Source organism: Rhinoderma darwinii, chromosome 2 (genome assembly GCF_050947455.1).
Source record: "Rhinoderma darwinii isolate aRhiDar2 chromosome 2, aRhiDar2.hap1, whole genome shotgun sequence".
NCBI classification, from domain to species: Eukaryota; Metazoa; Chordata; class Amphibia; order Anura; family Rhinodermatidae; genus Rhinoderma; species Rhinoderma darwinii.
In genome coordinates this window covers 164,798,209-164,825,790 of record NC_134688.1, presented here as the reverse complement: position 1 = coordinate 164,825,790, position 27,582 = coordinate 164,798,209, and the positions used below count along the sequence as shown (strand labels likewise).

General features: G+C 42.5%; 1 protein-coding gene across 3 annotated transcripts in view; it reads right to left on the bottom strand.

Annotated features, from left to right (window-relative positions):
• NALCN (sodium leak channel, non-selective) overlaps positions 1-27,582 on the bottom strand; it is a 722,821-nt gene that overhangs the window by 518,793 nt on the left and 176,446 nt on the right. For all 3 annotated transcript variants that reach the window (XM_075852442.1, XM_075852444.1, XM_075852443.1), the window contains one exon: positions 8,781-8,909. In XM_075852442.1, coding sequence (XP_075708557.1) covers positions 8,781-8,909 — 129 coding nt within the window. The remainder of the gene's footprint in view (positions 1-8,780; positions 8,910-27,582) is intronic.

The following is a 27,582-nucleotide window of genomic DNA, read 5'->3' as shown; positions in this document are numbered from 1 at the left end:
CAATCCCGACACTACAGCACAGCGAGCGTAATCTCGTTTGAAATTACAGTTTACAGCGTAATCTCGCGAGATTTCTCTTGCTGTGCTGTAGTGTCGGGATTCTGAATACACATCACGTCCTGGCTGGAGGTAATGTATATTCATTGTCAGGACACTGCAGTAACGTTAGTGTTTGTGTATGTGGCTGCACATAGCGATATAGCTATATCGCTATGTGCTGTGTAAATGAATGGAGAGAAGTGTATGACGCTGATTGGTCAGCGTCATACACTCTTCTGTACAACGCCCACTTGGTCAAAAAGTAAAACACGCCCAGTTGTCCATTAAGAAACTCATTAGCATAAAGCTAATATAGGTCATAACTGCGTAAAAAATTATAGTTTTTCTAAATAAAAAACACTACTGTAATCTACATTACAGCGCCAATCACATCATGTACAATATAGGGCACTTATAATGTGGTGACAGAGCAACTTTAAGTAAACAAATGAACAGCAACAGTTTGTAGAAAGGCAGCAAGAAACAAGACTAGAGGCAGGAAGCTCAATAGTCTGGCAATCAGGAAGTGCAAGTCACAGGCTTATATAGTAAGCTAAAAGGGTGAAACCAATTATGGTAATCAAGGCAAGGAATCCAGAGAGGCAAAAAAATCATGAAAAGCTGGACACTAGATTCAGCATTGGAGCTTTTCAGTACCCACAGCTCAATGAGAAAAGCCACTGCCTGGGACACAGGAGTTTCTGGGTTTGAATCCTAACACAGTCTTAAAACATCTTACATCTACACTAATCATTTGTCATATTTGCATTAAAAATATACATATGAAGGTTCGCCAACACGCATATCTTTTGCTTGTGTTAGGCGAAATGGATGTGGAATATGTGCGACTGATTTACTAAACATTCCATACCACTTTCCTCTTTGAAAAATGGTAGAGACCTGGCATTCATCAGTAGGGTTGATTTTGTTCCCCAACAGGTATGCGTAGTGCAGTGCCAACTACAACCCTTCCAATACTGATCAGCCGGATCGCCAGTCTTTATACATAGCCCTTAATATTTTTTTATTTTTTGGGGGGAAAAACTTTTTATTAAATGTAATAAATTATATAAAGTACAACAATACAGATAGTGTTAGGCAAAAGATACACATATCCTGTAAACGTAGATATCAATTGACACAAACACTAAAAAACAACATACCCCCCACGTACCCACCAATCCCCTTAATATTTCTTAATAATAAATCAATTCATAAGCAAGGAGACCAAGGATAAAACTTACTTAAACTAACATTTTTATTCCCATTACTTTAAATAATATATTTAAAGATGAGTGAAATCTAGTATTCTCAAGAAAATAAAATGTTTTTCTTTGTATTACAATCTGCCTCTTCAAGCAATCCAAAGTAATTTTGTGCAACTAGGGAACAGTCATTACTGCATGACTGCTGGATCACTTCATTTTCCTGCTGCTGCAGTAATATCCTCAAATACGTTATACACTACACAACAGGCAGTCATAACAAAGTGTGCACTTCCAATGTAATTCTCTGCTTTTCTACACACAATAGAGCCACATTACAAATACATGGAAATTTCATGCTGTGTATTTTCTTAAGCCCCATTTTCTTAATCTGATATTTAAAACTCTCATTTGTTCTGTACATACTAAGCATGGTACCCTATGATGTTAGAAATCCATTACGCAGTATTGGAAGAATATTTCTACGCCCAATTCTCTAATTTTATAAGAGCACCTAAAATCACTTGAACCGTTTGTCACACTGTATTACCATTGTACAACTAACTTTAAATGCACATAATGCAATCCAAAGCAAAATATAATACTCAGTTGATGAAGGATTACAAGAGCAGATAGGGTGAGAGAAATATTATTGTTGTGCATATGTTTTAACACTTTTTAATATGTACTGTACTGAATAAGATATGTAGACACTTAGAGAATTGCGAGTTCAGTACTCATAATAAAAATGCTAATAATAACAACACCACTAACAATGCTTTAAATCACAAAATCATATGCCAGTTTACTTCCTTTATGATAAATACGCCCCTATATGTTTGATTTATTCTAATATGTCAAGCCTTCCTAACCTGAGCAAACCCCTCCTCAAACCTTCCAAATGTTTAATCTCTAACAAGTCTGATATCTACGGAGGTATTCTACACACATCAGCAACAACATTTTTAATGATTCATTTACAAAATTGCTAATTATATATTATTTTATAAATAGATTTTGGGTAAAAGTAGGCATTCATTAAAAAAGTAAGCTAAATATTATGTTACAATTCTAATACATTCCTTATCAGGGGAAGTCAGATACTGAGCAATTAGGAAAACACTTTGGGCATGGTTGGGCCACTGCCCAGCAACAGACACAGCAGATGATAGGGCTGGCGTTGTCACCGACCTATTTGTGGCCATGCTGGTAGCATGAGTTGATGCCATGCTGCCAGCAGTTCTGTATACAGATTTTTTTTTAAAGAAGATAGATGTTAATAGAATTGATAGGTGATAGAATAGATTTTTAAAATAGGTCACAAGCCAAAGCAGGCAAAGGATTTTGCTTCCCTGTTGGTGTTTTTCATTAAACAAGAATAAATGATTATAAAGTGTAAAAATAAAAGTCTCTCTTGGTAGCTTAGATAGTTTTACTGGTTTTTCAGCAAGGGTAATTTCATTAAAGTCTATATATTCCTCTGCAATTTTGTTTTAAATTATTATTATTATTATTATTATTATTATTAAATCAATGTGTTATGTGTTTTTAATTTTCAAATTGCCTTTATTGTAATTCTTTTACGTTTAACTTAGATGTGATCGATATTAGCTGGATTCTGTGTGTCAGAGACATGCAGTACCCGCTCTCAGCCAAGCTGTCAATTCAGCTGAATCAACAGGATTCAGCCGACAGAGAAGGATACAGCTTCTATGTATAGAGGTGTGAAGGATTTTCCTGACACAGTTTCTGTGTCGACGCCTGTGGTTAATCAGCCTGCATATGTTCCTAGGACTGCTAGAGTGACTCGATCTGCTACAACTCAGGCTGGTAGGCTGAGGCGTGGGATAGCCTATCGCAGCCTGGCCAGACGGTTCTAGCCCCCGCTCTTGGTCCACTTATACCTTCATTTGCTGCTTGTCCTTTGCCTGTGATTCTTCTGTTTCCTGTCTCTGCTGTTCCTGCTGTTACTATTGACCTCTGCTTCATATTGACCCTGGCTTGACTGACTATTCTCCTGCTCTGCATTTGTTACCACGTACACTCCTGGTTTGACTCGGCTCGTCCACTACTCTGTTGCTCACGGTGTTTCCGTGGGCAGCTGCCCCACATTCCTTTGCTTTTGTGTTCCCTTGTCTTGTTTGTCTGCCGTGCACATATTGAGCGTAAGGGACCGCCGCCCAGTTGTACGCCGTCGCCTAGGACGGGCTGTGCAAGTAGGCAGGGACTGATTGGCGGGTAGGTTAGGGCTCACCTGTCTGTCTCCCAATCCTGACATTACATAATCACAGGCCCTATACCTTTTCTACCCCGGTTCCTGACACACTATGGACCCCCTTGAGGCCCTGGCTCAGCAAATGCAGGGTCTCTCCCTACAGGTCCATGACCTGGCTCAGAGGTGCAACCAGCGTGATGCTACCCAGGTAGTGCCCTCCACCCCACCTCTAGAACCCCACCTCAAGTTGCCTGACCGGTTCTCAGGGGACCGGTAGACTTTTTTCTCCTTTCGGGAGAGTTGTAGGCTCTATTTCCGTTTAAGGCCCCACTCCTCAGGCTCTGAGAGCCAGCGAGTGTGTATAATTATGTCCCGGCTCCAGGACGGCCCCCAGGAATGGGCCTTCTCCTTGGCCCCTGACGCCCCTGAACTCTCTTCTGTTGACCTTTTTTTTTCAGCTCTCGGACTCATCTATGACGAGACTGACAAGACTGCCTTTGCCGAGAGTCAGCTGGTGACCTTACGTCCGGGTAAGAGACCCGTTGAGGAGTACGGTTCTGACTTTAGGAAGTGGTGTGTAGCTTCTCGCTGGAATGACCCTGCCTTGAGGTGCCAGTTTAGATTGGGTCTGTCGAACGCTCTGAAAGACCTGTTAGTTAGTTATCCCTCTTCTGACTCTCTAGATCAGGTTATGGCTTTAGCGGTACGTCTTGACAGACTTCTCAGGGAACGACGACTTGAACGTTTTTGTGCATTCTCCTCTGGCTCCCCTATGACGGCCCCCGAGGCTCCGTTGCTTCGTTCATCCACAGAAAACTCGGATGAACCAATACAACTCGGGGCCTCCGTGTCTCCCCAACAACATAGGGAGTTCCGCAGGAAGAATGGTTTCTGCTTCTACTGTGGGGGTGGCAAGCATCAACGACTGTCCTAGACGTAAGAATAAGCAGCCGGAAAACTTCTGTGCCTAAGTGACCATCGGGGAGGTCGCTTGGGCGCACAGGTATTTCCCGTATACCTGAAACCTAATAAGATCTTGCTTCCCTTTCACGTCTCTTTTTACGGTAAGTCTGCCACAGGCAGTGCCTTCGTGGATTCAGGGTCTTCTGCTAATATTATGTCTGTGGAATTTTCTATGTCTCTAGCCATGCCATTGATTGATTTGCCCAAACCTGTCTTGGTAGTTGGTATCGACTCCACCCCACTTGCTAATGGTTATTTTACGCAGCATACCCCTGTTTTTGAACTCATTGTGGGCTCCATTCATTCAGAGCAGTGTTCGGTGTTGGTGGTGCAGGGATTATCGTCCAATTTGGTTTTAGGCCTTCCTTGGTTGCGGATGCATAATCCTACGTTTAACTGGAATACCGGGGATCTTACTAAATGGGGTAATGAATGCATGACGTCCTGTTTTTCCATTAATTTGGTTTCTCTCGCTGAGGAGGTGAACACTCTACCTGAGTTTATTCAGGATTTCGATTATGTTTTTTCTAAAAAAGCTTCTGAAGAGTTACCTCCTCATAGAGAGTACGATTGCGCTAATGATTTGGTACCAGGAGCTAAGCTCCCTGAAGGTAGGATATTTAATCTCTCTTGTCCCGAACGTGAAGCCATGAGAGAGTATATCCAGGAATGCCTGGCCAAGGGTTACATTCGCCCCTCTACTTCTCCGGTAGGTGCTGGCTTCTTCTTCGTAGGGAAGAAGGATGGTGGTCTTAGGCCATGCATTGACTACCGAAACTTGAATAAGGTCACTGTAAGGAACCAGTATCCCCTTCCTTTGATTCCTGATCTCTTCAATCAGGTTCAGGGGGCCTAATGGTTCTCTAAGTTTGATCTACAGGGGGCTTATAACCTTATCCGCATCAAAGAGGGGGATGAGTGGAAGACTGCGTTTAACACGCCCGAAGGTCATTTTGAATGCCTCGTCATGCCCTTTGGGTTGTGTAATGCTCCCGCGGTCTTCCAGAATTTCATAAATGAGATTTTAAGAGACTACCTGGGGGTATTTCTTGTAGTGTACCTTGATGTCAGGAAGGTGCTCCAGGCCCTTCGGGAAAACAAACTCTTTGCTAAAACCGAAAAGTGTGTGTTTGGGGTGCAGGTGATACAATTTTTGGATCAAATCCTCACTCCTAACGAATTCCGCATGGACCCTGCCAAGGTTCAGGCTGTGGCTGAATGGGTCCGACCTGCCTCCCTGAAGGCTTTACAGTGCTTCCTGGGGTTTGCTAATTATTATAGAAGATTTATTGCTAACTTCTCGGTCATCGCTAAGCCTCTTACGGACCTTACTCGCAAAGGTGCCGATCTCCTCCACTGGCCTCCGGAGGCAGTGCAGGCTTTTGAGGTCCTTTAGAGGTGCTTTATCTCTGTCCCAGTGCTGATTCAGCCTAACCAGATGGAGCCATTCATCGTGGAGGTTGACACCTCCGAGGTGGGAGTGGGTGCTGTCTTGTCCCAGGGTACTAGGTCTCTCACCCATCTCTGTCCCTGTGCCTACTTCTCCAGGAAGTTCTCCCCCACTGAGAGTAACTACGACGTTGGCAACCGCGAACTCTTAGCCATTAAATGGACATTTGAAGAGTGGCGCCACTTCCTGGAGGGGGCTAGGCACCAGGTAACGGTCCTTACCGACCACAAGAATCAGTTTTTTCTAGAATCTGCCCGGAGGTTAAACCTGAAACAAGCTCGATGGGTGTTGTTTTTTTACTAGATTCAACTTTGTGGTCACCTATAGGGCTGGGTCTAAAAATATTAAAGCTGATGCGCTGTCGCGTAGCTTCATGGCCAGCCCTCCTCCGGAGGAGGATCCTGCTTGTGTTTTGGCCCCAGGTATAATCATATCCTCTATTGGTTCTGACTTAGTCTCCGAAATTGCGGCTGATCAAGGTTCAGCTCCCGAGAACCTTCCTGAGAACAAGTTGTTTGTTCCCCTGCAATTCCGACTAAGGGTACTCAGGGAGAATCATGACTCTGCACTATCTGGCCATCCTGGGTACCAAGCACCTCATTTCTAGAACCTATTGGTGGCCCGGGTTGCTTAAAGACGTTAAGGCCTACGTCGCCGCTTGTGAAATTTGTGCTAGGTCCAAGACTCCCAGGTCCCGACCAGCGGGTTTACTATGTTCTTTGCCCATTCCTTAGAGACCTTGGACCCATATCTCCATGGATTTTATCACCGATCTGCCTCCATCCCAAGGCAAGACGGTGGTGTGGGTTGTAGTAGACCGCTTCAGTAAGATGTGCCACTTTGTGCCCCTCAAGAAACTACCCAATGCCAAGACGTTAGCTACCTTGTTTGTCAAACACATCCTGCGTCTCCATGGGGTTCCTGTTAATATTGTTTCTGACAGAGGGGTACAGTTTGTTTCATTGTTTTGGAGGGCTTTCTGTAAGAAGTTGGAGATTGATCTGTCCTTCTCCTCGGCCTTCCATCCTGAAACTAATGGCCAAACCGAGAGGACTAATCAGTCTCTAGAACAATATTTAAGGTGTTTTATCTCTGACTGCCAAGATGATTGGGTCTCCTTCATTCCCCTCGCCGAATTTTCCCTCAATAACCGGGTCAGTGACTTGTCAGGGGTCTCCCCCTTTTTCTGTTATTTTGGGTTTAATCAACGGTTCTCCTCCGTTTCACCCGGTGGTTCCAACAATCCCGAGGTAGATGTCATTCATCGGGAACTGTGCACAGTCTGGGCCCAGGTTCAGAAGAACCTTGAGGTGTCCTAGAGCATACAAAAGACTCAGGCAGATAAAAGACGCTCTGCTAACCCCTTGTTTATGGTCGGGGATCGGGAGTGGCTGTCTTAAAAAAATTTGCGCCTTAAAGTTCCGTCCAAAAAATTTGGTCCCCGGTATATAGGGCCGTACAAGGTCATTGAGGTCATTAACCCTGTCTCCTTCCGGCTGGAGTTACCCCCGTCTTTTCAAATACACAACGTGTTCCATGCCTCCCTCCTGAAATGCTGCTCCCCGTCCTTGGCTACCTCGAGGAAACCTCCGGTCCCTGTTCTTACCCCTAAAGGGGTAGAATTCGAGGTGGCCAAGATTGTGGACAGCAAGATGGTCCAAGGCTCCCTCCAGTACCTGGTCCATTGGAGAGGATACGGGCCTGAGGAGAGGACTTGGGTACCCGCCTGGGATGTTTATGCCGGGTTATTGCTCAGGAAGTTCCATCTTCGGTTCCCCAACAAGCCAGGTCCACCTAGGAAGGGTCCAGTGGCCCCTCATAAAAGGGGGGGTACTGTGAAGGATTTGCCTGACACAGTTTCTGGGCCGACGCCCGTGGTTAATCAGCCTGCATCTGTTCCTAGGTCTGCTAGAGTGACTCGATCTGCTACCACTCAGGCTGGTAGGCTGAGGAGTGGGAGAGCCTATCGCAGCCTGGCCAGACGGTTCTAGCTCCTGCCCTTGGTCCACTTATACCTTCATTTGCTGCTTGTCCTTTGCCTGTGATTCTTCTGTTTCCTGGCTCTGCTGTTCCTGCTGTTACTATTGACCTCTGCTTCATATTGACCCTGGCTTGACTGACTATTCTCCTGCTCTGCATTTGTTACCACGTACACTCCTGGTTTGACTCGGCTCGTCCACTACTCTGTTGCTCACGGTGTTGCCATGGGCAACTGCCCCACATTCCTTTGCTTTTGTGTTCCCTTGTCTTGTTTTTCTGTTGTGCACATATTGAGCGTAGGGACCGTAGCCCAGTTGTACGCCGTCGCCTATGACGGGCTGTGCAAGTAGGCAGGGACTGATTGGCGGGTAGGTTAGGGCTCACCTCTCTGTCTCCCTATCCTGACATTAAAACAGGATACATAGAAGCTATATAGTAAAGAGCAAAAAATATAAAAAATTATAAACTCAACACATTGATTTATTAATAATAACAAAAATTTCCTTTCAAAGATGTACCTTTCCTTCAACATATAGTTAATATGTAACGGGCTGCTTTAGTAGGATATATAAAACATAGGTAGGACATATAAAACTATTTGCAAAATTACTTATTCTTTATTTTCTATTTTAGATACATTGAAGAAAAGAAAAAAATATGGTTGCAAAGTTGTGAATCACCTTTAAAAAAAAGTGTCCAGAACACGTCAAACAAGTAACAAATTAATGACATATAAGAAATATTTTCAGAGCATTAGGTTTCAAGAACTCCTACTATTTTCAATGGAGAGTTGGCTACACATTTAGAAAAGGTCATTGTTGGACACTGGTAGGATCCAAGGTTGTAGACCACTATCTATGTGACCCTTATGAGATGCTTATTAACTGTGATAAATAAAACACTGCTCTAATTGTAACTACTCACTTACCCTGTTTGCGTATCATTTGTCACACAATGATATGTAAAAGTCCCAAACATCTGAACACCAAGAATTCCATAAAGAAGCAGGAAAAACAGTAAAAATATAGAAACACTCCAGATTTGCTCTCCTGAGCGCCTATAAAGAAAGACATGTTTAAATGAATTGCATGGATAACATGAGAATGTAACAAAAAGGAATTACAAATGTGCAACACCAATACTTAGGGGTATCTCAGTAAAAAAACTTATTTTCTTTGGGGCTTAGACATGCTGTCCTATCTGCAGGTAGCATGCTATAGAGCAGGAGGAGCTGAGTAGATCAATATGTAATTTTTTTGAGAAAAGATGCAGTTTAACTTTAAATATTGATATATTGAAGCACATGCAAAAAGCATTTGTGTCATATAGGATGTACACATATTTGTAAGGGGAGGTGTGCTGCCAAATTGCGCAAAAAAATAGCACGAGTCTAAAAAAATTTGTGCAAATCGCAGCAGAAATATGCTACACAACACAGTGAGTGTAAATACCCACTGAGGTGATAGGTATGGAAGATTTAGGCAGTTAATAGTAATATAGGGATAGTAAATTGATAGTTACTTATAGAAAGTAAAAGTGCTGTTTAGTAAAAAGTTTGCAAAGAAAAACGTAGCGCTGCAAAACCAATACAGAAGCAGGTTTAAACTTAAAATAAACAGTCAAAATACAATTAATGGTTTGCACAGCTCAAGGTAAAGTCACTAGATTATCCATAGGGTTTCTAGAAGAAGAATAAAGGAGCTCCTTCAAAAGTTGTTAAAAACACGTTGCAATTGCAGAATCTCCGTTATTCGTTAAAATGTATTTCCGATCAAGATCACCGGAATAAAATATTCCTCAATCACTCTATAAGGGAAAAAGAGAAGATACCAGTATAAAATTATGAGTTTAAAACGTGATCCGAATTTCGCTAGACTGCTTCTTCCGTGGCATGTAATCACAAATTTCCACTCCTTAATGTTATTTCGAACATACATAAGAATATTTGTTATATATAAGCTCTATTAACAAAATTTTTAAGAACCTGTAAAAATACCTGTTCTAGTATTATCTCTATTCAATACATTAGTAAACACTAGTAATAATGGCAAGCTATATGACACATAAAAGTGCTTCATTATATCATAATGAATTTTTTACTTCTAAAACCGCCATATACGTATAAGGACAAATTACTTCTAGGTACAAAATATCACAATAGTATATATAGTCACATATATAGTCAGGAAGAAGCAAAGTCCAAAGGTTTCTGTGTGTGACTGAAATTACACCAAGGAATTCTGTTCTAAATGTGTTGTGGATCATGTGACCTTTATGGGCAACAGAGTTTAAAGATGAGAACCATTAGCAAAAATAATATATAGTAATTGTAACATCTGAAAAAAAAGAACTAAATACGGAACAAACCAATGACACGTTGCCTGATAGGCCAATCACATGAAAAAAAAAACATTCCATTCATAAAAATACTAGTTCAGAGTCATATGAAAAAAAAAATTTGTTTCAGAAGTCCAAGCTCTCGTGACATAGGGAGAAGTAGTCTAACAAGTCACTAGAGCATCGTTGGTAAGTAATTATGTATAATAAAAATAAATAAATCACATGACCGAAGTTTAAACTCCTATATCCATATGTAGCTAACAGTCACAATTATAAAAAAAAATATTAAGACTTAGTGTACAATTTTAATTTTATATATATATATATATATATATATATATATACTTCTTAATTTTTGTTTTAGTTTACATAGTGCCCTTGTGGTAGCCACAAGGGCACTCCAGCATGTAGATAACCCCCATATTTTCACAGCCAAAGTTACTCTTAAATTTTAAAAGACTTATCTAGTTTTAAAGATCTGAACTCATTGGTTCTCATCAGTCTTCAACTAATACCATCATTTTTGCATCCAGGACAGAACCCACAACAAGAAATAAAACTATTATTCTCGTTTTTTATATTATTCTTTCAGCAACTTCTTACAACTTTGTCTTTTATATTTGACTCTTTTAAACAAAATAAACGTAGGACACGCCAGCAAAGTGGGACCAATTACGGGGTTGTATTTCAGAATTAAAATTTTTCTTTAGTAAATTCTTCAGTTGACCCACATTTTTACTAAATTAAGTAATAAAAAAGTATCTATATTCATCAGTCGAATTATGTTGAGCAGTGACATCTGCTTTTAGGCACCCTAGTTTTACATTTTTTTATTGTTTCATCTACCTCTTTGAGGCTACAACTCTGTTCCTCAAAATCCATTATTCTGGAAAAATTTAATTTGTTGAAATAATCTCTTGGGACACTACTGAAAACAGTATTCCAGTCATTAATATTGATATATTCAAAGAAAATGTCCAGAGACATTGCAGCACCTCTCCAAATAATGAGACAATCGATAATATAGCCAAATGAGCCACCATATATATATTTTTACCTAATTAAAGGTTAATAATCAAACACTCCCAGTGCGCCATAAATACATTTGCATAACTAGGGGCACATTTTATCTCAATCGCTGTGCCTGTCTGCTGTAAATAAAATTTTTCCCCATACCAAAAATAATTGTGTCAAAGAAAAAGAACTACAGTCCAACAATAACCTTTTTTAAGCTTGAAGTATATTGTCTCCTTCCATGAACATAAGAGACTGCATCCAAGCTTCTTTTAATGAAATAATGGTGTACAGAGAAGTATCATCACTTGTAGCTAGTACTAATCGTGTGTGACTGAGGTGATAGATTTTAGTGCTAAAGTAGTATCCTGAGTGTCCTTTAAATATCATCTATATACATAAAGAGTCTAGATGAGATGCCTGAAACCATAGGTCTAAGCAGAGTTCTTATGTATTTTGGGCAGATAATATATTGTAGGAATTACCAGATTTTAAAAATGTAAATATTCAAATTCTTTTTAATTTAGGATACCCAGATTTTTATCTATTATAAGCAAATTGCTGAGTTATTTTGTATAATCATTAGTGGGGTCTTTCTTGAGTATACTTTGGCATATAATGTTTTGACAGATTATTTTTTTTGATGAATTTGTGTATACTGTATCTAAGGCTTCGTTCACATCTGCGTCGGGACTGCGTTCATGGGTGCCGTCAGACCTTTCCGTCAGGGGAACCCATGAACGGAATCCAAAACGGAAACAAACGGAAACCTATGGTTTCCATTTGCATCACCATTGATATCAATGGTGTTGGATCCGGTGCAAATGGTTTATTTTTGTAAGGGTTCCGTTGTTTGACAGAATCAATAGCGCAGTCGACAACGGTATTGACTCGGTCAAAACAACAGAACCCTTACACAACGGTGAAAAACAGAAACCATTTGCACCGGATCCGTTACCATTGAAATCAACGGTGATGCAAACGGAAACCTATTGTTTCCATTTGTTTCTGTTTGGATTCCATTCATGGGTTCCCTTGACGGAATGGTCCGATGGAATCCATGAAAGCCGCCCCGAAGCAGATGTGAACAAAGCCTAAATAGGTCTGAAATTTGCTCAATTGCTTATTCGGAGCAAACTTTATCCAAAACATTTATTTCTGCATTAGTCAAAAGTGTGTTGACTTAAATTAATGAAACCAGTTATTTCTCATTTAGGTTCTTTGTGTTGGGAATCTGTTTTTATTATTTTCACCTATTTCCACTCCTAGAACTGCAACATATGTGGTGAACTGTAGCCAAAGAACAAATAAATCACAGTCAAAATCGACCCCCAAAAAAGAAGTCCAAGGGCTTGTTTAGACGAACGTGTAATACGTCCGTGCAACGCGCGTGATTTTCACACGTGTCGTACGGACCTATGTTAGTCTATGGGGCAGTGCAGACAGTCCGTGATTTTTGCGCAGCGTGTGTCCGCTGCGAAAAACTAACGACGTGTCCCATATTTGTGAATTGTTCGCGCATCACGCACCCATTGAAGTCAATGGGTGCGTGAAAATCACGCATGCTACACGGAAGCACTGCAGTGGGATGAGCGTGATTCGCGCAAACGCGGACAAACTATGAATGTAAACAGAAAAGCACCACGTGCTTTTCTGTTTACAAACATCCCAACGGAGTGTCATAATGATGGCGACTGCGCGAAAATCACTCAGCCGCGCATCATACGGGGGCTGACACACGGAGCTGTTAAGTGCCTTTTGCGCACGCAAAACGCCGAATTTTTTGCATGCGCAAAACGCACACGCTTGTGTAAACCCAGCCTTAGGCTGTGTTTCCACGGGTCGGATACACTTCGTAAAAACTGCACAGCGTATCCGACATGGAATCCACAGCACCTTCCATCCGAAAAACCGCACCACATTGTGGTGCAGTTTTCCAAACGTTATCTCCACTGCTAAATGCAGCAATGGGGTAAAAAAAAAAGTCCATACTTACCGCCTCCCTCTTTTCTATACTTAGTCCAGCCTCCTAAGAGGATGTTGCAGGCCATGTGATGCTGCAGCCCGTGCTTGGCTGCAGCGGTCACATTGGATGAAACGTCATCCCAGGAGTCAGTACTGTGGAGAGAGTTCTGGGTAAGTATGATTTATCTATTTTTTCCTGAGTTGCGATTTTTGCGGTAGAATTGCTGCGTTTCCACTGCAAAAGTCTCAACACAAGGCTTTCTGTTGCGGGTTTTGCATCTCCATTGAATTCAATGAGGAAAACCCGCAACAGAAAATCAACAAAAACGCAGCATAAATTGACATGCTGCGAATTTAAATTCTGTACCCGAGGTCAATTTATATACATTTATGCTGCGTGAGCATGAGATTTTCTAAATCTCATCCAATTTGCTGTTACTGTAAATTCTGCAGAATTTCCCCACAGAATTCCGTTGTGGAAAATCTGCAGCATTTACGCTACACGAGAACCCAGCCTAAAAGGAGGGGAAATAGTGGAGAAAAAAAACAGATCCCCAACACAAAGAAATAAGTGGTATCTTTAATTTAGGCAACACACTTTTGACTGATGGAGAAAAAGAGGTTTTCGATAAAGGTCTCATGGTTGCTCAGAATATGCATTTAAGCAATTCAATTTAGATATACACAAATGCATAAGAAAATGAATAAATTTATTAGGAAAATTAATCTGTCAAATTATTGTATGTCAGTACCAATGGCAATACAGATAGATAGGGAAATAAAACCATTTATATACACATTGTGCCCAAAGAATACGAATAATGAGTACATAGAGATATTTAAAGAGGCTCTGTCACCAGATTTTGCAACCCCTATCTCCTATTGCAGCAGATCGGCGCTGCAATGTAGATAAGAGTAACGTTTTGTTTTTTTAGAAACGAGCATTTTTGGCCAAGTTATGACCATTTTTATATTTATGCAAATGAGGCTTTCTAAAGTATAACTGGGCGTGTTTAAAGTTGAAGTACAACTGGGCGTGTATTGTGTATGTACATCTGGGCGTTTTTACTTCTTTTACTAGCTGGGCGTTGTGAATAGAAGAGTATGATGCTGACGAATCAGCATCATCCACTTCTCTTCGTTACCACCCAGCTTCTGGCAGTGCACCGACACACAGCGTGTTCTCGAGAGATCACGCTGTGACGTCACTCACTTCCTGCCCCAGGTCCTGCATCGTGTCGGACGAGCGAGGACACATCGGCACCAGAGGCTACAGTTGATTCAGCAGCAGCATCAGCGTTTGCAGGTAAGTAGCTACATCGACTTACCTGCAAACGCCGATGCTGCTGCAGAATCAAATGTAGCCTCTGGTGCCGATGTGTCCTCGCTCGTCCGACACGATGCAGGACCTGGGGAAGTGACGTCACAGCGTGATCTCTCGAGAACACGCTGTGTGTCTGTGCACTGCCAGAAGCTGGGTGTTAACGAAGAGAAGTGGATGATGCTGATTCGTCAGCATCATACACTTCTAGTCACAACTCCCAGCTAGTAAAAGAAGTAAAAACGCCCCGATTTACATACACAATACACGCCCAGTTGTACTTTAACTTTAAACACGCCCAGTTGTACTTTAGAAAGCCTTATTTGCATAAATATAAAAATGGTCATAACTTGGCCAAAAATGCTCGTTTAAAAAAAAACAAAAAACGTTACTCTTATCTACATTGCAGCGCCGATCTGCTGCAATAGGAGATAGGGGTTGCAAAATCTGGTGACAGAGCCTCTTTAAGAGAGCAGTAATAAAAGATCTCAAACGTCTAAACCTGAAGAAGAATTCAAATAATTTAATGAAAGATAAAAAGTAGGCGCTGTGTGACCTACAAAAAAATCCTAACATTGTAATAAAGCCGGCAGACAAGAGGGAGAGGGTTGTCATGCTACATTATTTGGATTATCATAAAGAAGTAAAGCGCCACTAATGATTATAGGAAAGAACTCAGTGATTTGCTTATAATAGGTTAAAATCTAAGTATCCTAAATAAAAAAAAGGTTTGATTATATGTTAAAAATCTGGTAATTCATACAATATATTTATATTGTATGTCCAAAATACATAAGAACACTAAGAATACTCTGCTTAGACCTATTGTTTTGGGCATTTCATCTCTAACCTGTAGACTCACGGAGTATATAGATGGCTATCTGCAAAAATATGTGAGAGTGGCACCATTATATTTAAAGCGTTACTACACTTTCATCAAACTTTTGATATGTCATAGAGACATATTAAAAGTTTGGACCGGTGGGAGCCCGGGTGCTGAGACCCTCACCGTTGCTGAAACAAAGGTGCAGGATCGCTCACCTGAGCGCCCTGCACCTTCGGTGGTGATGAATGTTCATCGTCAGGCTGAAGAAGGTTCACATAGATGTTCTAGCTGAGTGCTTCTGCACCCTCGTTTCAGCAACAGTGGTGGTCTCAGCACCCAGACCCCCACCAATCCAAACTTTTAAAATGTTTCTATGATATATCAAAAGTTTGAGCAAAGAGTAGTTCCTATTTAAAGGACACTCAGGGTACTACTTTAGCACTAAAATCTGTCCCCTCAATCACAGACGATTTAGTACTACCTACAAATAATGTCACTTCTCTGTACACCGTTATTCCCTTAAAAGGGGGTTTGGATGCAGTCATTTTTTTATGGAAGGAGACAATAGGCTTCAAGCCTCACAAAAACTGTTGTTATTGAACTGCATTTCTTTCATTTGACACATTCATTTTGATATGGGGATAATTTTTATTTAAAGCAGATGAGAACAAGAATGGGGGCGAAATTTGCACCCAGTTATGCAAGTTTATTTATGGCGCACTAAGACGTTTTATTTATTAACCCTTTAGGTAGGTCCCAAAATTAATTGGGTCTAATTTTTTGTAAAAGATACATTGTCTATTGTCTCATTATTTGGAGAGGTACAGCAACATCTCTGGATATTTTCTTTGAATATATCAATGATAATGACTGGAATAATGTTTTCATTACAGAAAAAAGTCTGGAAAGTGTGAATTTTCTAGATCTTTAAATTTTTATTGAAGGTAGAGAAATCCTCACAATGACTTACTGCAAATCGATAGATATGAACTCATATATAGACACCACAAGCTGTCATTATCCAGCTTGTATTAAACATATCCCCAAGGGACAATTTCAACAAAATGACAAAAAAAATTCCGCGATCAAGTACATTGAGGAACAGTGTTGTATCTTTAACAATTTTTTAACAATAAAAAATTAGAAAATAGGGTGCCCAAAAGCAGATGTAACTGCCCAACATAATTTGACTGATGAATATAGATATTTCTTTTATTACTCAATATAGTAAAAATGTGGGTCAACTAAAGAATCTAGAAAAGAAAAATTCTAAAATACAACCTGGTAATTCGTTCCACTTTGCTGGCATATCCTGTGTTTATTTTTTTTAAAAAGCTACAAATATGAAACACGAAATTGTAAAGACCTTCCTAAAGAATAATTTAAAAAAAAAATAGACTAATAGTTGTTTTTATTGGTCTGGGTCCAGTCCTGGATGCAAAAATAATGGTACTAGTCGAAGGATGATAAGAACTAATGAGTTCAGATTTTTAAGCTAGGTATGTCTTTTAACCCCTTAACGCTCCAGGACATACTATTATGTCATGGTAAGTGCATCGTTCGCGCTCCATGACATAATAGTATGTCATGGAGTAAACACGGCGCCGTTCGCGCGGGGCGCGTTCATGAGCTGTGATAGCTGCTGTTTCCGACAGCAGGCTATCACAGCTCAATGTGCAGGGACCGATTGCGGTGGTCCCCGCAGATTTAACCCCTCAGAAGCCGCGTTCAATAGCGATCGCGGCTTCTTAGGGGTTAATCATGTAGTGCAGTGTATTAAAATAGCGATCAGGGCCTCCTGCCCTCAAGTCCCCTAGTGGGACAAAGTCAAAAAGTTAAAAAAAAGTAAAAAAAAGTTGTGTAAAAATAAGAAAATAAAAGTTTTAAAAGTAATAAAAGTAAAAATCCCCCTTTTTCCCTTATCAGTCTTTATTATTAAAATAAATAAATAAATAAACAAATAAACTATACATAATTGGTATCGCCGCGTCCGTAACGGCCTGAACTACAAAATTATTTCGTTATTTATCCCGCGCGGTGAACGGCGTAAAAAAAAATAAATAATAAACCGTACCAGAATCACAATTGTTTGGTCACTTCACCACCTAAAAAATGGAATAAAAAGAGATCAAAAAGTTGCATGTACCTAAAAATGGTACTGATCAAAACTACAATTCGTTACGCAAAATATAAGTCCTCGCACGGCTTTTTTGAAGGAAAAATAAAAACGGAAAGAAGGGGAGGAATCCTCCAGCTCACCTGACACAATAATGAGTGTCGCTGTCAGTGCCCGGATCCTTCGTGTCGGCACACGATGCAGAAACAGAGGTAGCAAGAGAGTTGAATCCAGCGCTTAGGTAGGGATAAAATGGAACAATGGGGGAATATAATCCTTGTGAGCCTACGCGTTTCGGACGATTCCGACGTCCTTAGACTTGGCTACAGCCAAGTCTAAGGACGTCGGAATCGTCCGAAACGCGTAGGCTCACAAGGATTATATTCCCCCATTGTCCACACACCAGGACTATACCTTACTGGACTTTTAAAGAAAAACCATTAAACTTGGAAAATTGTTCAATTTTAATCCCTACCTAAGCGCTGGATTCAACTCTCTTGCTACCTCTGAAAAATAAAAACGTTATGGCTCTTAGAATAAGGTAACACAAAAAGTAAATGATTTATTACAACAAGTATTTTATTGTGCAAACGCCATAAGACATAAAAAAACTATAAACATCTGGTACCGCCGTAATCTTATCGCCCCGCAGAATGAAGTGAATGTGTCATTTATAGCGCACGGTGAACGCTGTAAAAAAAATAGAACAAAAAATCAATAGTAGAATTGCGGTTTTTTAGTCACCACGCCAAATAAAAATAGAATAAAAACTGATCAAAAAGCTGCATGCATGAAATGAAAACTGCAATGGATTCCTCAAGGGGTCTAGTTTCCAAATTGGGGTCACTTTTGGGGGGTTTCCAATGTTTTGGCACCACAAGACCTCTTCAAACCGGACATGGTGCCTAATAAAAAAGAGGGCTCAAAATCCACTAGGTGCTCCTTTGCTTCAGAGGCCGGTGCTTCAGTACATTACCGCCCGAGGGCCACATGTGGGATATTTCTCAAAACTGCAGAATCTGGGCAATACGTATTAAGTTGCGTTTCTCTGATAAATCCTTTTGTGTTATAAAAAAAATGGTATAAAGAGGATTTTCTGACAAAAAAAAAAAAAGTTAATTTCACCTCTACTTTGCTCTAAATTTCTGTGAAACACCTAAAGTGTTCATAAACTTTCTAAATGCTGTTGTGAATACTTTGAGGGGTCTAGTTTCTAAAATGGGGTGTTTGATAGGGGTTTCTAATATATGGGCCCCTCAAAGCAACTTCAGAACTGAACTGGAACCTAAAAAAATAAATAAATGAGGCAATACTTCGCTTCTCACATTATACTAATAATGAGCAGTGCCCACCCCGAGATGACCCCAGTTTTGACCGTTTGTATAAACGGAGACCCCTATTAGACCGTTTCAGTGCCCGGTTTTCCCAAGCATTCACCCCCGAGAAGTGTATTTCTATTGATGAGTTCCTGGTACATTTTAAAGGGAGGGTTCAATTCCGCCAGTACCTGCCGGGTAAGAGGGCAAGGTATGGCGTGAAGATGTATAAGCTGTGCGAGAGTGCATCAGGGTATACCTACAGATTTAGGATATATGAAGGAAAGGCCACCCCCAAACCAGACTGCATCCTGGACTACAATAGGTACATGGGAGGGATGGACTTGTCAAATCAAGTCCTGAAGCTCTACAGCGCCATGCGGTGTGGTATAAGAAGCTGGCCGGGCACATCATACAGATGGCTTTGTACAATACGTCGATGTGCAGGCCAGAGGGGAACTTTCCTGGAATTTCAAGATCTAATCTTTAGGGACCAGGAAGGGGGGGCACCCAGTACTTCTGGAAGCGAGGCCACACGCATCGTACCAGGGCAACACTTTCCAAGAGAAGTTCCCCAAACCGGTGGAAAGGGAAAGAGTCAAAAGAGGTGCAGAGTCTGCTATAAGAGGGGGATAAGGAAGAACACAATATACCAATGTGACACGTGTCCCGAAAAACCAGGGCTCTGTATAAAAGATTGTTTTAAAATGTATCATACATCCCTTGATTTTTAATTTACCCTGATGCCCTCCGCACAGCTTACCCCCCTCATCTTTCCCTTCTGAGCCCTGCCGTATGCCCAGGCAGCTGATAACAGCCACATGTAGGGTATTGCCGTACCCAGGAGAACCCACATTACAATTTAAGGGGTGTATATCTCCGGTGGCGCATGCTGGGCACAATATATTGGACACTGAAATGGCATATATATATATAAAATTGCAAATCTCACACTGCACCATCTGCTGCGCATTATCTTTTACACAGTACCTGTGGGGTCAAAATGCTCACTACACCTGTAGATGAATGTCTTAAGGGGTGTCGTTTTTAAAATGGGGTCACTTCTCGGGGGTTTCAACTGTACTGGTACCTCAGGGGCTTCTGCATACATGACTTAGCACCAGAAAAGCTCCAGTAGCCCAAATGGTGGTCCTTCCCTTCTAAGCCCTGCCGTGTGACCAGGCAGCTGATAACAGCCACATGTAGGGTATTGCCGTACCCAGGAGAACCCACATTAAAAATTTAAGGGGTGTATATCTCCGGTGGCGCATGCTGGGCACACTATATCGGACACTGACATGCCATATATATATATAAAATTGCAAATCGCACTCTGCACCATCTGCTGCGCATTATCTTTTACACAGTACCTGTGGGGTCAAAATGCTCACTACACCTCTAGATGAATGTCTTAAGGGGTGTAGTTTTTAAAATGGGGTCACTTCTCGGGGGTTTCAACTCTACTGGTACCTCAGGGGCTTCTGCATACATGACTTAGCACCAGAAAAGCTCCAGTAGGCCAAATGGTGGTCCTTTCCTTCTGAGCCCTCCCATGGGCCCAAACGGCAGTTTATCACCACAAATGGGGTATTGCCGCACTAAGGACAAATTGGGCAACAAAATGGGGTATGTTGTTCCCTGTGAAAATAAGAAATTTTGATCAAAAATAACATCTTATTGGAAAAAAATATCATTTTTTTCATTTCACAGCCCAATTCAAATAGGTGCTGTGAAAAAACTGTGCAGTCAAAATGATAACAAAAACCATAAATGAATTCCTTGAGGGGTGTAATTTCCATAATGGGGTCACTTCTGGTGGGTTTCCATTGTTATGATACCTCAACACCTCTTCAAACCTGGCATGCTGCCTAAAATATATTCTAATAAAAAAGAGGCCTCAAAATGCACTAGGTGCTTCTTTGCTTCTAGGGCTTGTGTTTTAGTCCACGAGCGCACTAGAGCCACATGTGGGACATTTCTAAAAACTGCAGAATCTGGACAATACATATTTAGTAGTATTTCTCTGGTAAAACCTTCTCTGTTACAGAAAAAAATTGAATAAATTTGAAATTCAGCAGAAAAAATGAAATTTGCAAATTTCATTTCCACTTTGCTTTAATTCCTGTGAAATGCCTGAAGGGTTAAAAAACTTTCTATATGCTGTTTTGAATACTTTGAGGGGTCTAGTTTTTAAAATGGGGTGTTTTATGGGGGTTTCTAATACATAGGCCCCTCAAATCCACTTCAGAACTGAACTGGTACCTTCAAAAAAAGGCTTTGGAAATTTTCTTAAGAATATGAGAAATTGCTGTTTATGTTCTAAGCCTTGCAACGTCCAAGAAAAATAAAATAATGTTCAAAAATCGATGCCAATCTAAAGTAGACATATGGGAAATGTGAACTAGTAACTATTTTGGGTGGTATAACCGTCTGTTTTTCAAGCAGATGCATTTAAATTCTGAAAAATTCTATTTTTTGTAAATTTTCTCTAAATTTTGCAATTTTTCACAAATAAAGACTGAATATATCGACCAAATTTTACCACGAACATGAAGCCCAAAGTGTCACGAGAAAACAATCTCAGAATCGCTTGGATAGGTTTAAGTATTCCGACGTTATTACCACATAAAGTGAAATATGTCAGATTTGAAAAATGGGCTCTGAGACTTAAGGCCCAAATTAGACTGCGTCCTTAAGGGGTTAAAATGAAAAATTATTTTGGCTGTGAAAATGTGGGGGTTATCTACATGCTCGGGTGTACTGGTGGTCTCCAGTATGTAGGTAAGAAACCTACGTAAACTAAAAACAAGAATTAGGTAGCATATATAAACTATTAAAGTTGGGTTAGAGCCAAATAGTGTCTCGTCACATTTTAAGACGGTATATCACTGCTCACCTAAAGGCCTTAAGTTTCAAGGGATGGAAATAGTTTAAAAAAAAAACTGGAGGGGTGGCGAACCTGTAACGAATAGAAACAAAAAAAGAGACCTTCTGGATCTACACTGTGTGCAGAATTATTAGGCAAGTGAGTATTTTGACCATATCATCATTTTTATTGGATTGAAGCATATCAGGTGATGTATATTTGTGTGATGAGGGAGGGTATGGCCTAAGGAGATCAAGACCCTATATCAAGTTTTGCATAATTATTAGGCAGCCTGTTTTCCTCTGGCAAAATGGGCCAAAAAAGAGATTTAACTGACTCTGGAAAGTAAAAAATTGTTAAAAGTCTTTCAGAGGAATGCAGCACTCTTGAAATTGCTAAGATATTGGGGCATGATCACAGAACCATCAAAACGTTTTGTTGAAAATAGTCAGCAGGGTCGGAAGAAATGTGTGGAGAAAAAAAAATGCAAATTAACTGCCAAAGATTTGAGAAAAATCAAACATGAAGCGACCAGGAACCCATTATACCAAAGTGCTGTCATATTCCAGAACTGCAACCTCCCTGGAAGGCCCAGAAGTACAAGGTGTTCAGTGCTCAGAGACAAGGCCAAGGTAAGGAAGCCTGAAACCTGACCACTATCGAACAAGACACATAAGTTAAAAATGTCAAGACCGGGCCAAGAAATATCTGAAGACAGGTTTTTCAAAGGTTTTATGGACGGATGAGATAAGAGTGACTCTTGATGGACCAGACGGATGGGCCCGTGGCTGGATCAGTAATGGGCACAGAGCTCCACTTCGACTCATACACCAGCAATGTGGAGGTGGGCTGGTATTAATAAAGATTAGCTAGTTGGACATTTTCGTGTTGAAGATAGACTAAAAATCAACTCTCAAACCTACTGTTAAGGATCTGCCAGGAACACCTTCTGTATCCACGCCCATAGGTAATCAGTCTGCACCTGCTTCTATGTCTGTGAGACTGACTCCATCTTCCACCACTCAGGATGGCAGGCTTAGGAGTGGGAGAGCCTATCACAGCCTGGCCAGACGGAGCTAGCTCCCGCCCTCTGTCTATTTATACCTGCCTTTCCTGTTCTTCCTTGCTTGTGATTCTTCTCGTTTAGTTTCCTGGCCCTGCTGCAGCTTCTTGAACTACTTGTCCCTGCTTCGTATTGACCCTGGCTTACTGACTACTCTTTTGCTCTGCGTTTGGTACCTCGTACACTCCTGGTTTGACTCGGCTTGTTGACTACTCTCCTGCTCTGCGTTTGGCACCTCGTACTCTCCTGGTTTGACTCGGCTCGTTTACTTCTGTTGCTCACGGTGTTGCCGTGGGCAACTGCCCCGTTTCCCTTGTTCTGTGTTTCCTTGTCTGGATGTCTGTTGTGCACTTACTGAGTGTAGGGACCGTCGCCCAGTTGTACCCCGTCGCCTAGGGCGGGTCGTTGCAAGTAGGCAGGGACTGAGTGGCGGGTAGATTAGGGCTCACTTGTCTGTTTCCCTATCCCTGTCATTACACCTACTGCCAGTTTTTAGAAGACACTTTCATTAAGCAGTGGTACAGGAAAAAGTCTGCATCTTTCAAGACAACCATGATTTTTATGCAGGACAATGCTCCATCGCATGCATCAAAGTACTCCCCTGCATGGCTAGCCAGATGAAAGAATAATGACATGGCTCCCTTCCTCATCTGACCTAAACCCTACTCAGAACGTCTGGGCCCTTCTTAAACTGCAGATTTACCGTTAAGGAAAACCGTACACTACTCTGAACAGTGTCTGGGAGGCAATGGTTGCTGCTGCACAAAAAGTTGATCGTCAACAGATTAAGAAACTGACAGGCTCCATGGATTGAAGGTTTATGACTGTTCTTGAAAAGAAGGGTGGCTATATTGGTTACTTATGTATTATTTTGGGAAAAGTCAGAAATGTTTATTTGTAAATTTTGAGTTGTTTCTTTATTATGCTCACTTTAAGGGGGAGTTCACATGGACACAACACGACTCCAACTCTGTACAGCACAGGAACATGGTAGCATGAGATACAGGATACAGGTAACAGGAATGGGAACACTGCGAACTGGAAAACACTCAAGGGACCATTTGCAAGACTAACAGGGGTAGGAACAAACAACGTTTAGGCAATGAAGGAAGGGGCAGGGCCCTTCTTATAGTCCAGGGTGATCTGGGAGCAACCAGCTCAATCTCACACATGTGTGGGCGCTCTGGCTCTTTAAGACTGGACTGAGCTCGCACGCGCACCCTAGTGGTCATTGCGGGAAAGGACAGCCGCACGTGCTGGCATCTTTGGAGAGAAAGCCGTCGGCAGGATGAGAGGAGTTCAGGGTCAGTGACCGCGGATGTTACAGTATCCCCCTCTTACGCCCCCTCTTCTTTGGACCAGAACGAGAGAGAAACTTCCTAATGAGGGCAGGAGCATTGCGATTCTCTTCTGGCTCCGAGGACCTCTCCTTTGGACCAAACCCAATAAAATCTACTAAATAAAAGGTTCTTCCTCTTACTTTTCTGGTGTCCAGGATCTTCTTAACCTCAAATATCTCTGCAGAACCGCTGGGGGCAACTGCAGGGCTAAGAGTCTTAGAGTAGAAGTTCAGTACCACAGGTTTCAGAAGAGACACGTGAAAGGAGTTAGGGATCCGGAGGGTAGCGAGCAGCCGAAGCTTCTAAGAGACCGGGTTGATCCGCTGCAAGATCTCAAAGGGTCCTAGGAACCTGGAAGCGAATTTGCATGACGGCACCCTCAGCCGGATATTTCTTGAGGACACCCAAACCCTGGTACCCGGAAGAAACTCAGGTGGCTCTCTTGTCCTTGTATCCGCCTTTCACTTCATGCGGTAGACCGCCAGGAGAATAGAGGATCGGGTTTGCTGCCAGATCTGCACTAAATTCCCTGAAAGCAAAGTCAGCTGCGGGCACCTTGGACGTAACTAACACCATGAGAGGAATTTGAGGGTGTTGTCCGTAAATTATGGCAAATGGTGTGGTCTTTGTGGACTCGCTAGTATGGTTGTTATACGAGAACTCGGCCCAAGGAAGAAGCTGCACCCAGTCATCATACTGCCTGGAGATGAAGTGTCGTAAGTAGTTCTCCATAATCTGGTTGATCCTCTCAACTTGGCCATTCGACTGGCGGTGGTAGGCTGAAAAGTCCAACTTTATATCGAGGAGTTTACAGAGGGCCCTCCAGAACTTTGAGGTGAACTGAATCCCCCGATCAGACGCGATATGCAGAGGTAAGCCGTGCAGGCGGAAGATGTGTTGGATGAAGAGGTTGGCCAGTCGAGAAGCAGAAGGTAGGCCGGTCAGCTGAACAAAATGAGCCATCTTAGAGAATCTGTCCACCACCACCCAAACCGTATTGCACCCAGCAGAGGGAGGCAGATCCGTGACGAAGTCCATTGCAATATGCTGCCAGGGAGCATTGGGCACAGGCAGCGGCTGGAGCAGCCCTGCCGGTTTGGAATGAGCAACTTTGTTTGCTGCGCACACCGTGCAGTAGGAGACAAAGTCCATGATGTCTTTGGGCAGCGTGGGCCACCAGAACTGACGGGCAATCAGGTCTCGGGTCTTACAGACACCCGCGTGACCTGCCAGTTTAGAGCTGTTTTCCCAACGGAGGATTCTTCTTCTGTCTGCCAGACGCACAAAAGTCCTCCGCGGAGGGATGTCTCTAACTTGCCAAGGGTTGACAGAGATGATACAGGATGGGTTAATGATATTTTGTGGAAACTCCATGGTGTCCTCTGTCTCGAATGACCTGGACAAAGCATTGAACCTCAAATTCTTGTCAGCAGGGCGGTAGTGGAGCTCAAACTGGAAGCAGGCAAAGAACAGCGACCACCTGGCTTGACGGGGGTTCAGCCATTGGGCTGTCTGGAGATAGGTGAGGTTCTTGTGGTCAGTGAATATCAGGATGGTATGAGCTGCGCCCTTTAGTAGTTGTCTCCACTCCACCAGGGCCAGTTTGATGGCCAGTAACTCCCGATCCCCAATCGATTAGTTGCGCTCTGCGGAAGATAAGAGCTTGGAGTAATAGCCACATACCACTGTCTTGCCTTTGGGACCTCTCTAGAACAGAAGTGCGCCAGAACCAAGAGATGAGGTGTCCACCTCCAACGAAAACTGTAGCGATACATCAGGATGATGTCGGGGTTGAGGCTGACATGAAGGCACTCTTCAAGCTATTAAACGCGGCCTCTGCCTCTGGAGTCCACACCATGGCGTTCATGCCTTTTTTGGTGAGGGTAGAGATGGGAGCTGTCAGTGAGGAGAAGTTTGGGATGAACTGCAGGTAAAAGTTGGTGAATCCCAAGAAACGCTGTATGGACCTTAAGCCTTGAGAGCGTGGCCATTCCAGGACGGCCTTTACCTTCTCAGGATCCATCTTGATAATGTAGCCCAGGAAGGGTAGAGACTTTCTCTCGAACATGCACTTCTCCAGCTTGGCATATAAGCGATACTCCCTTAATCGCAGTAGAACTTGACGGACATGCCTACAATGAGTCGTCGGATCTGGGGAGAAAATCAAAAGACCATCAGGATAAACTACAACACAGACATAGAGGAGATCTCGAAAGATATCATGGACGAATTCCTGGAAGACCACGGGAGCGTTACACAGTCCGAATGGCATCACCAGGTATTCGTAGTGCCTGTCTCGGGTGTTGAACACTGTCTTCCACTCGTCCCCTTGACGGATTCAGATCAAATTATAAGCCCCACGCAAGTCTAATTTTGAAAAAACCCTGGCTCCTTGTATACGGTCAAACAGTTCGGATATAAGTGGCAAAAGAGGTATTTGTTCTTTACAGTGATCTAGTTGAGACCACGGTAGTCAATGCATGGTCGAAGAGATCTGTCTTTTTTTTTAACGAGGGGAGGAAGACTATCGTATGAAACCCCTCTCCAAATTCTCCTTGATATAAGCCGACATGGATAGAGACTCTGGCAAGGAGAGAGGATATACCTGTCTACGGGGGAGAGAGGCATTTGGAACCAATTCAATGGGGCTGTCATAAGTCCGATGTGGAGGCAGCATCTCAGCCTCCTTCTTGCTGAAGACATCTGCAAACTGAGCGAAATTGGGGGGCAGTCCCGCCAATGACATAGGCAGAGGAGGATAGGATGGATCTGCAAGAGACAGCGATCGAGGTACTTGGGGCCCCATTGGAGAATCTCTCCGGAATTCCAGTCCAGGACTGGGGCATGCAGTCGAAGTCAAGGCAGGCCCAGCAAAACAGTATTGATGGCTTTGGGCAAAACAAGAAATGATGTTGGTTTGGAATGAAGGGCTCTAACTTGGAGCTTCAGCAGCTTGGTCTTAGACACTATCGGATCGGGCAGAGGCAGTCCATTCACCGAGGCAACAGCCAAGGATGTCTCCAGGGGAACTGTGGGCAACTGGAGATGATCCTTTTGGATGAAGTTGCCGCGGATGCGGAGTCCAGATAGGCAGAAACCCGATGCGTCCTCTCGCCGGATACTAAGGTCACAGGAATAGTCAACTTGGAACAGAATGTTTTATTTGGTACCGTACCACCTAGGGTTGTCTCTCCAACCAATCCTAGGCACTGGGGTCTCTCTGGCATCTGGGACACAAACGCCCAATATGGCCTCCGAGGCCACAACTCAGACAGAATCCCGAAGTGCGTCTGCGTTGTCTCTCCTGGGTAGACAGCTTGAGATGGTCCATCTTCAGAGACTCCTTAGATGGAACAGCTGATGAGGACAGCAGGAGTTGCTGAAAAATGGGGGCCGGACTAGGGAGTCCTCCCTCACAACGAGCCTCTTGGAACCTTTCTCGGATCCTTATGTCGATCCGGGCGGACAGAAGAATGAAATCGTCCAGGGTAGATGGCAGATCTCGGGCGGCAAGCTCGTCCTTAATCTCGGGGGACAGTCCCTGCCAAAATGTTGCCACCAAG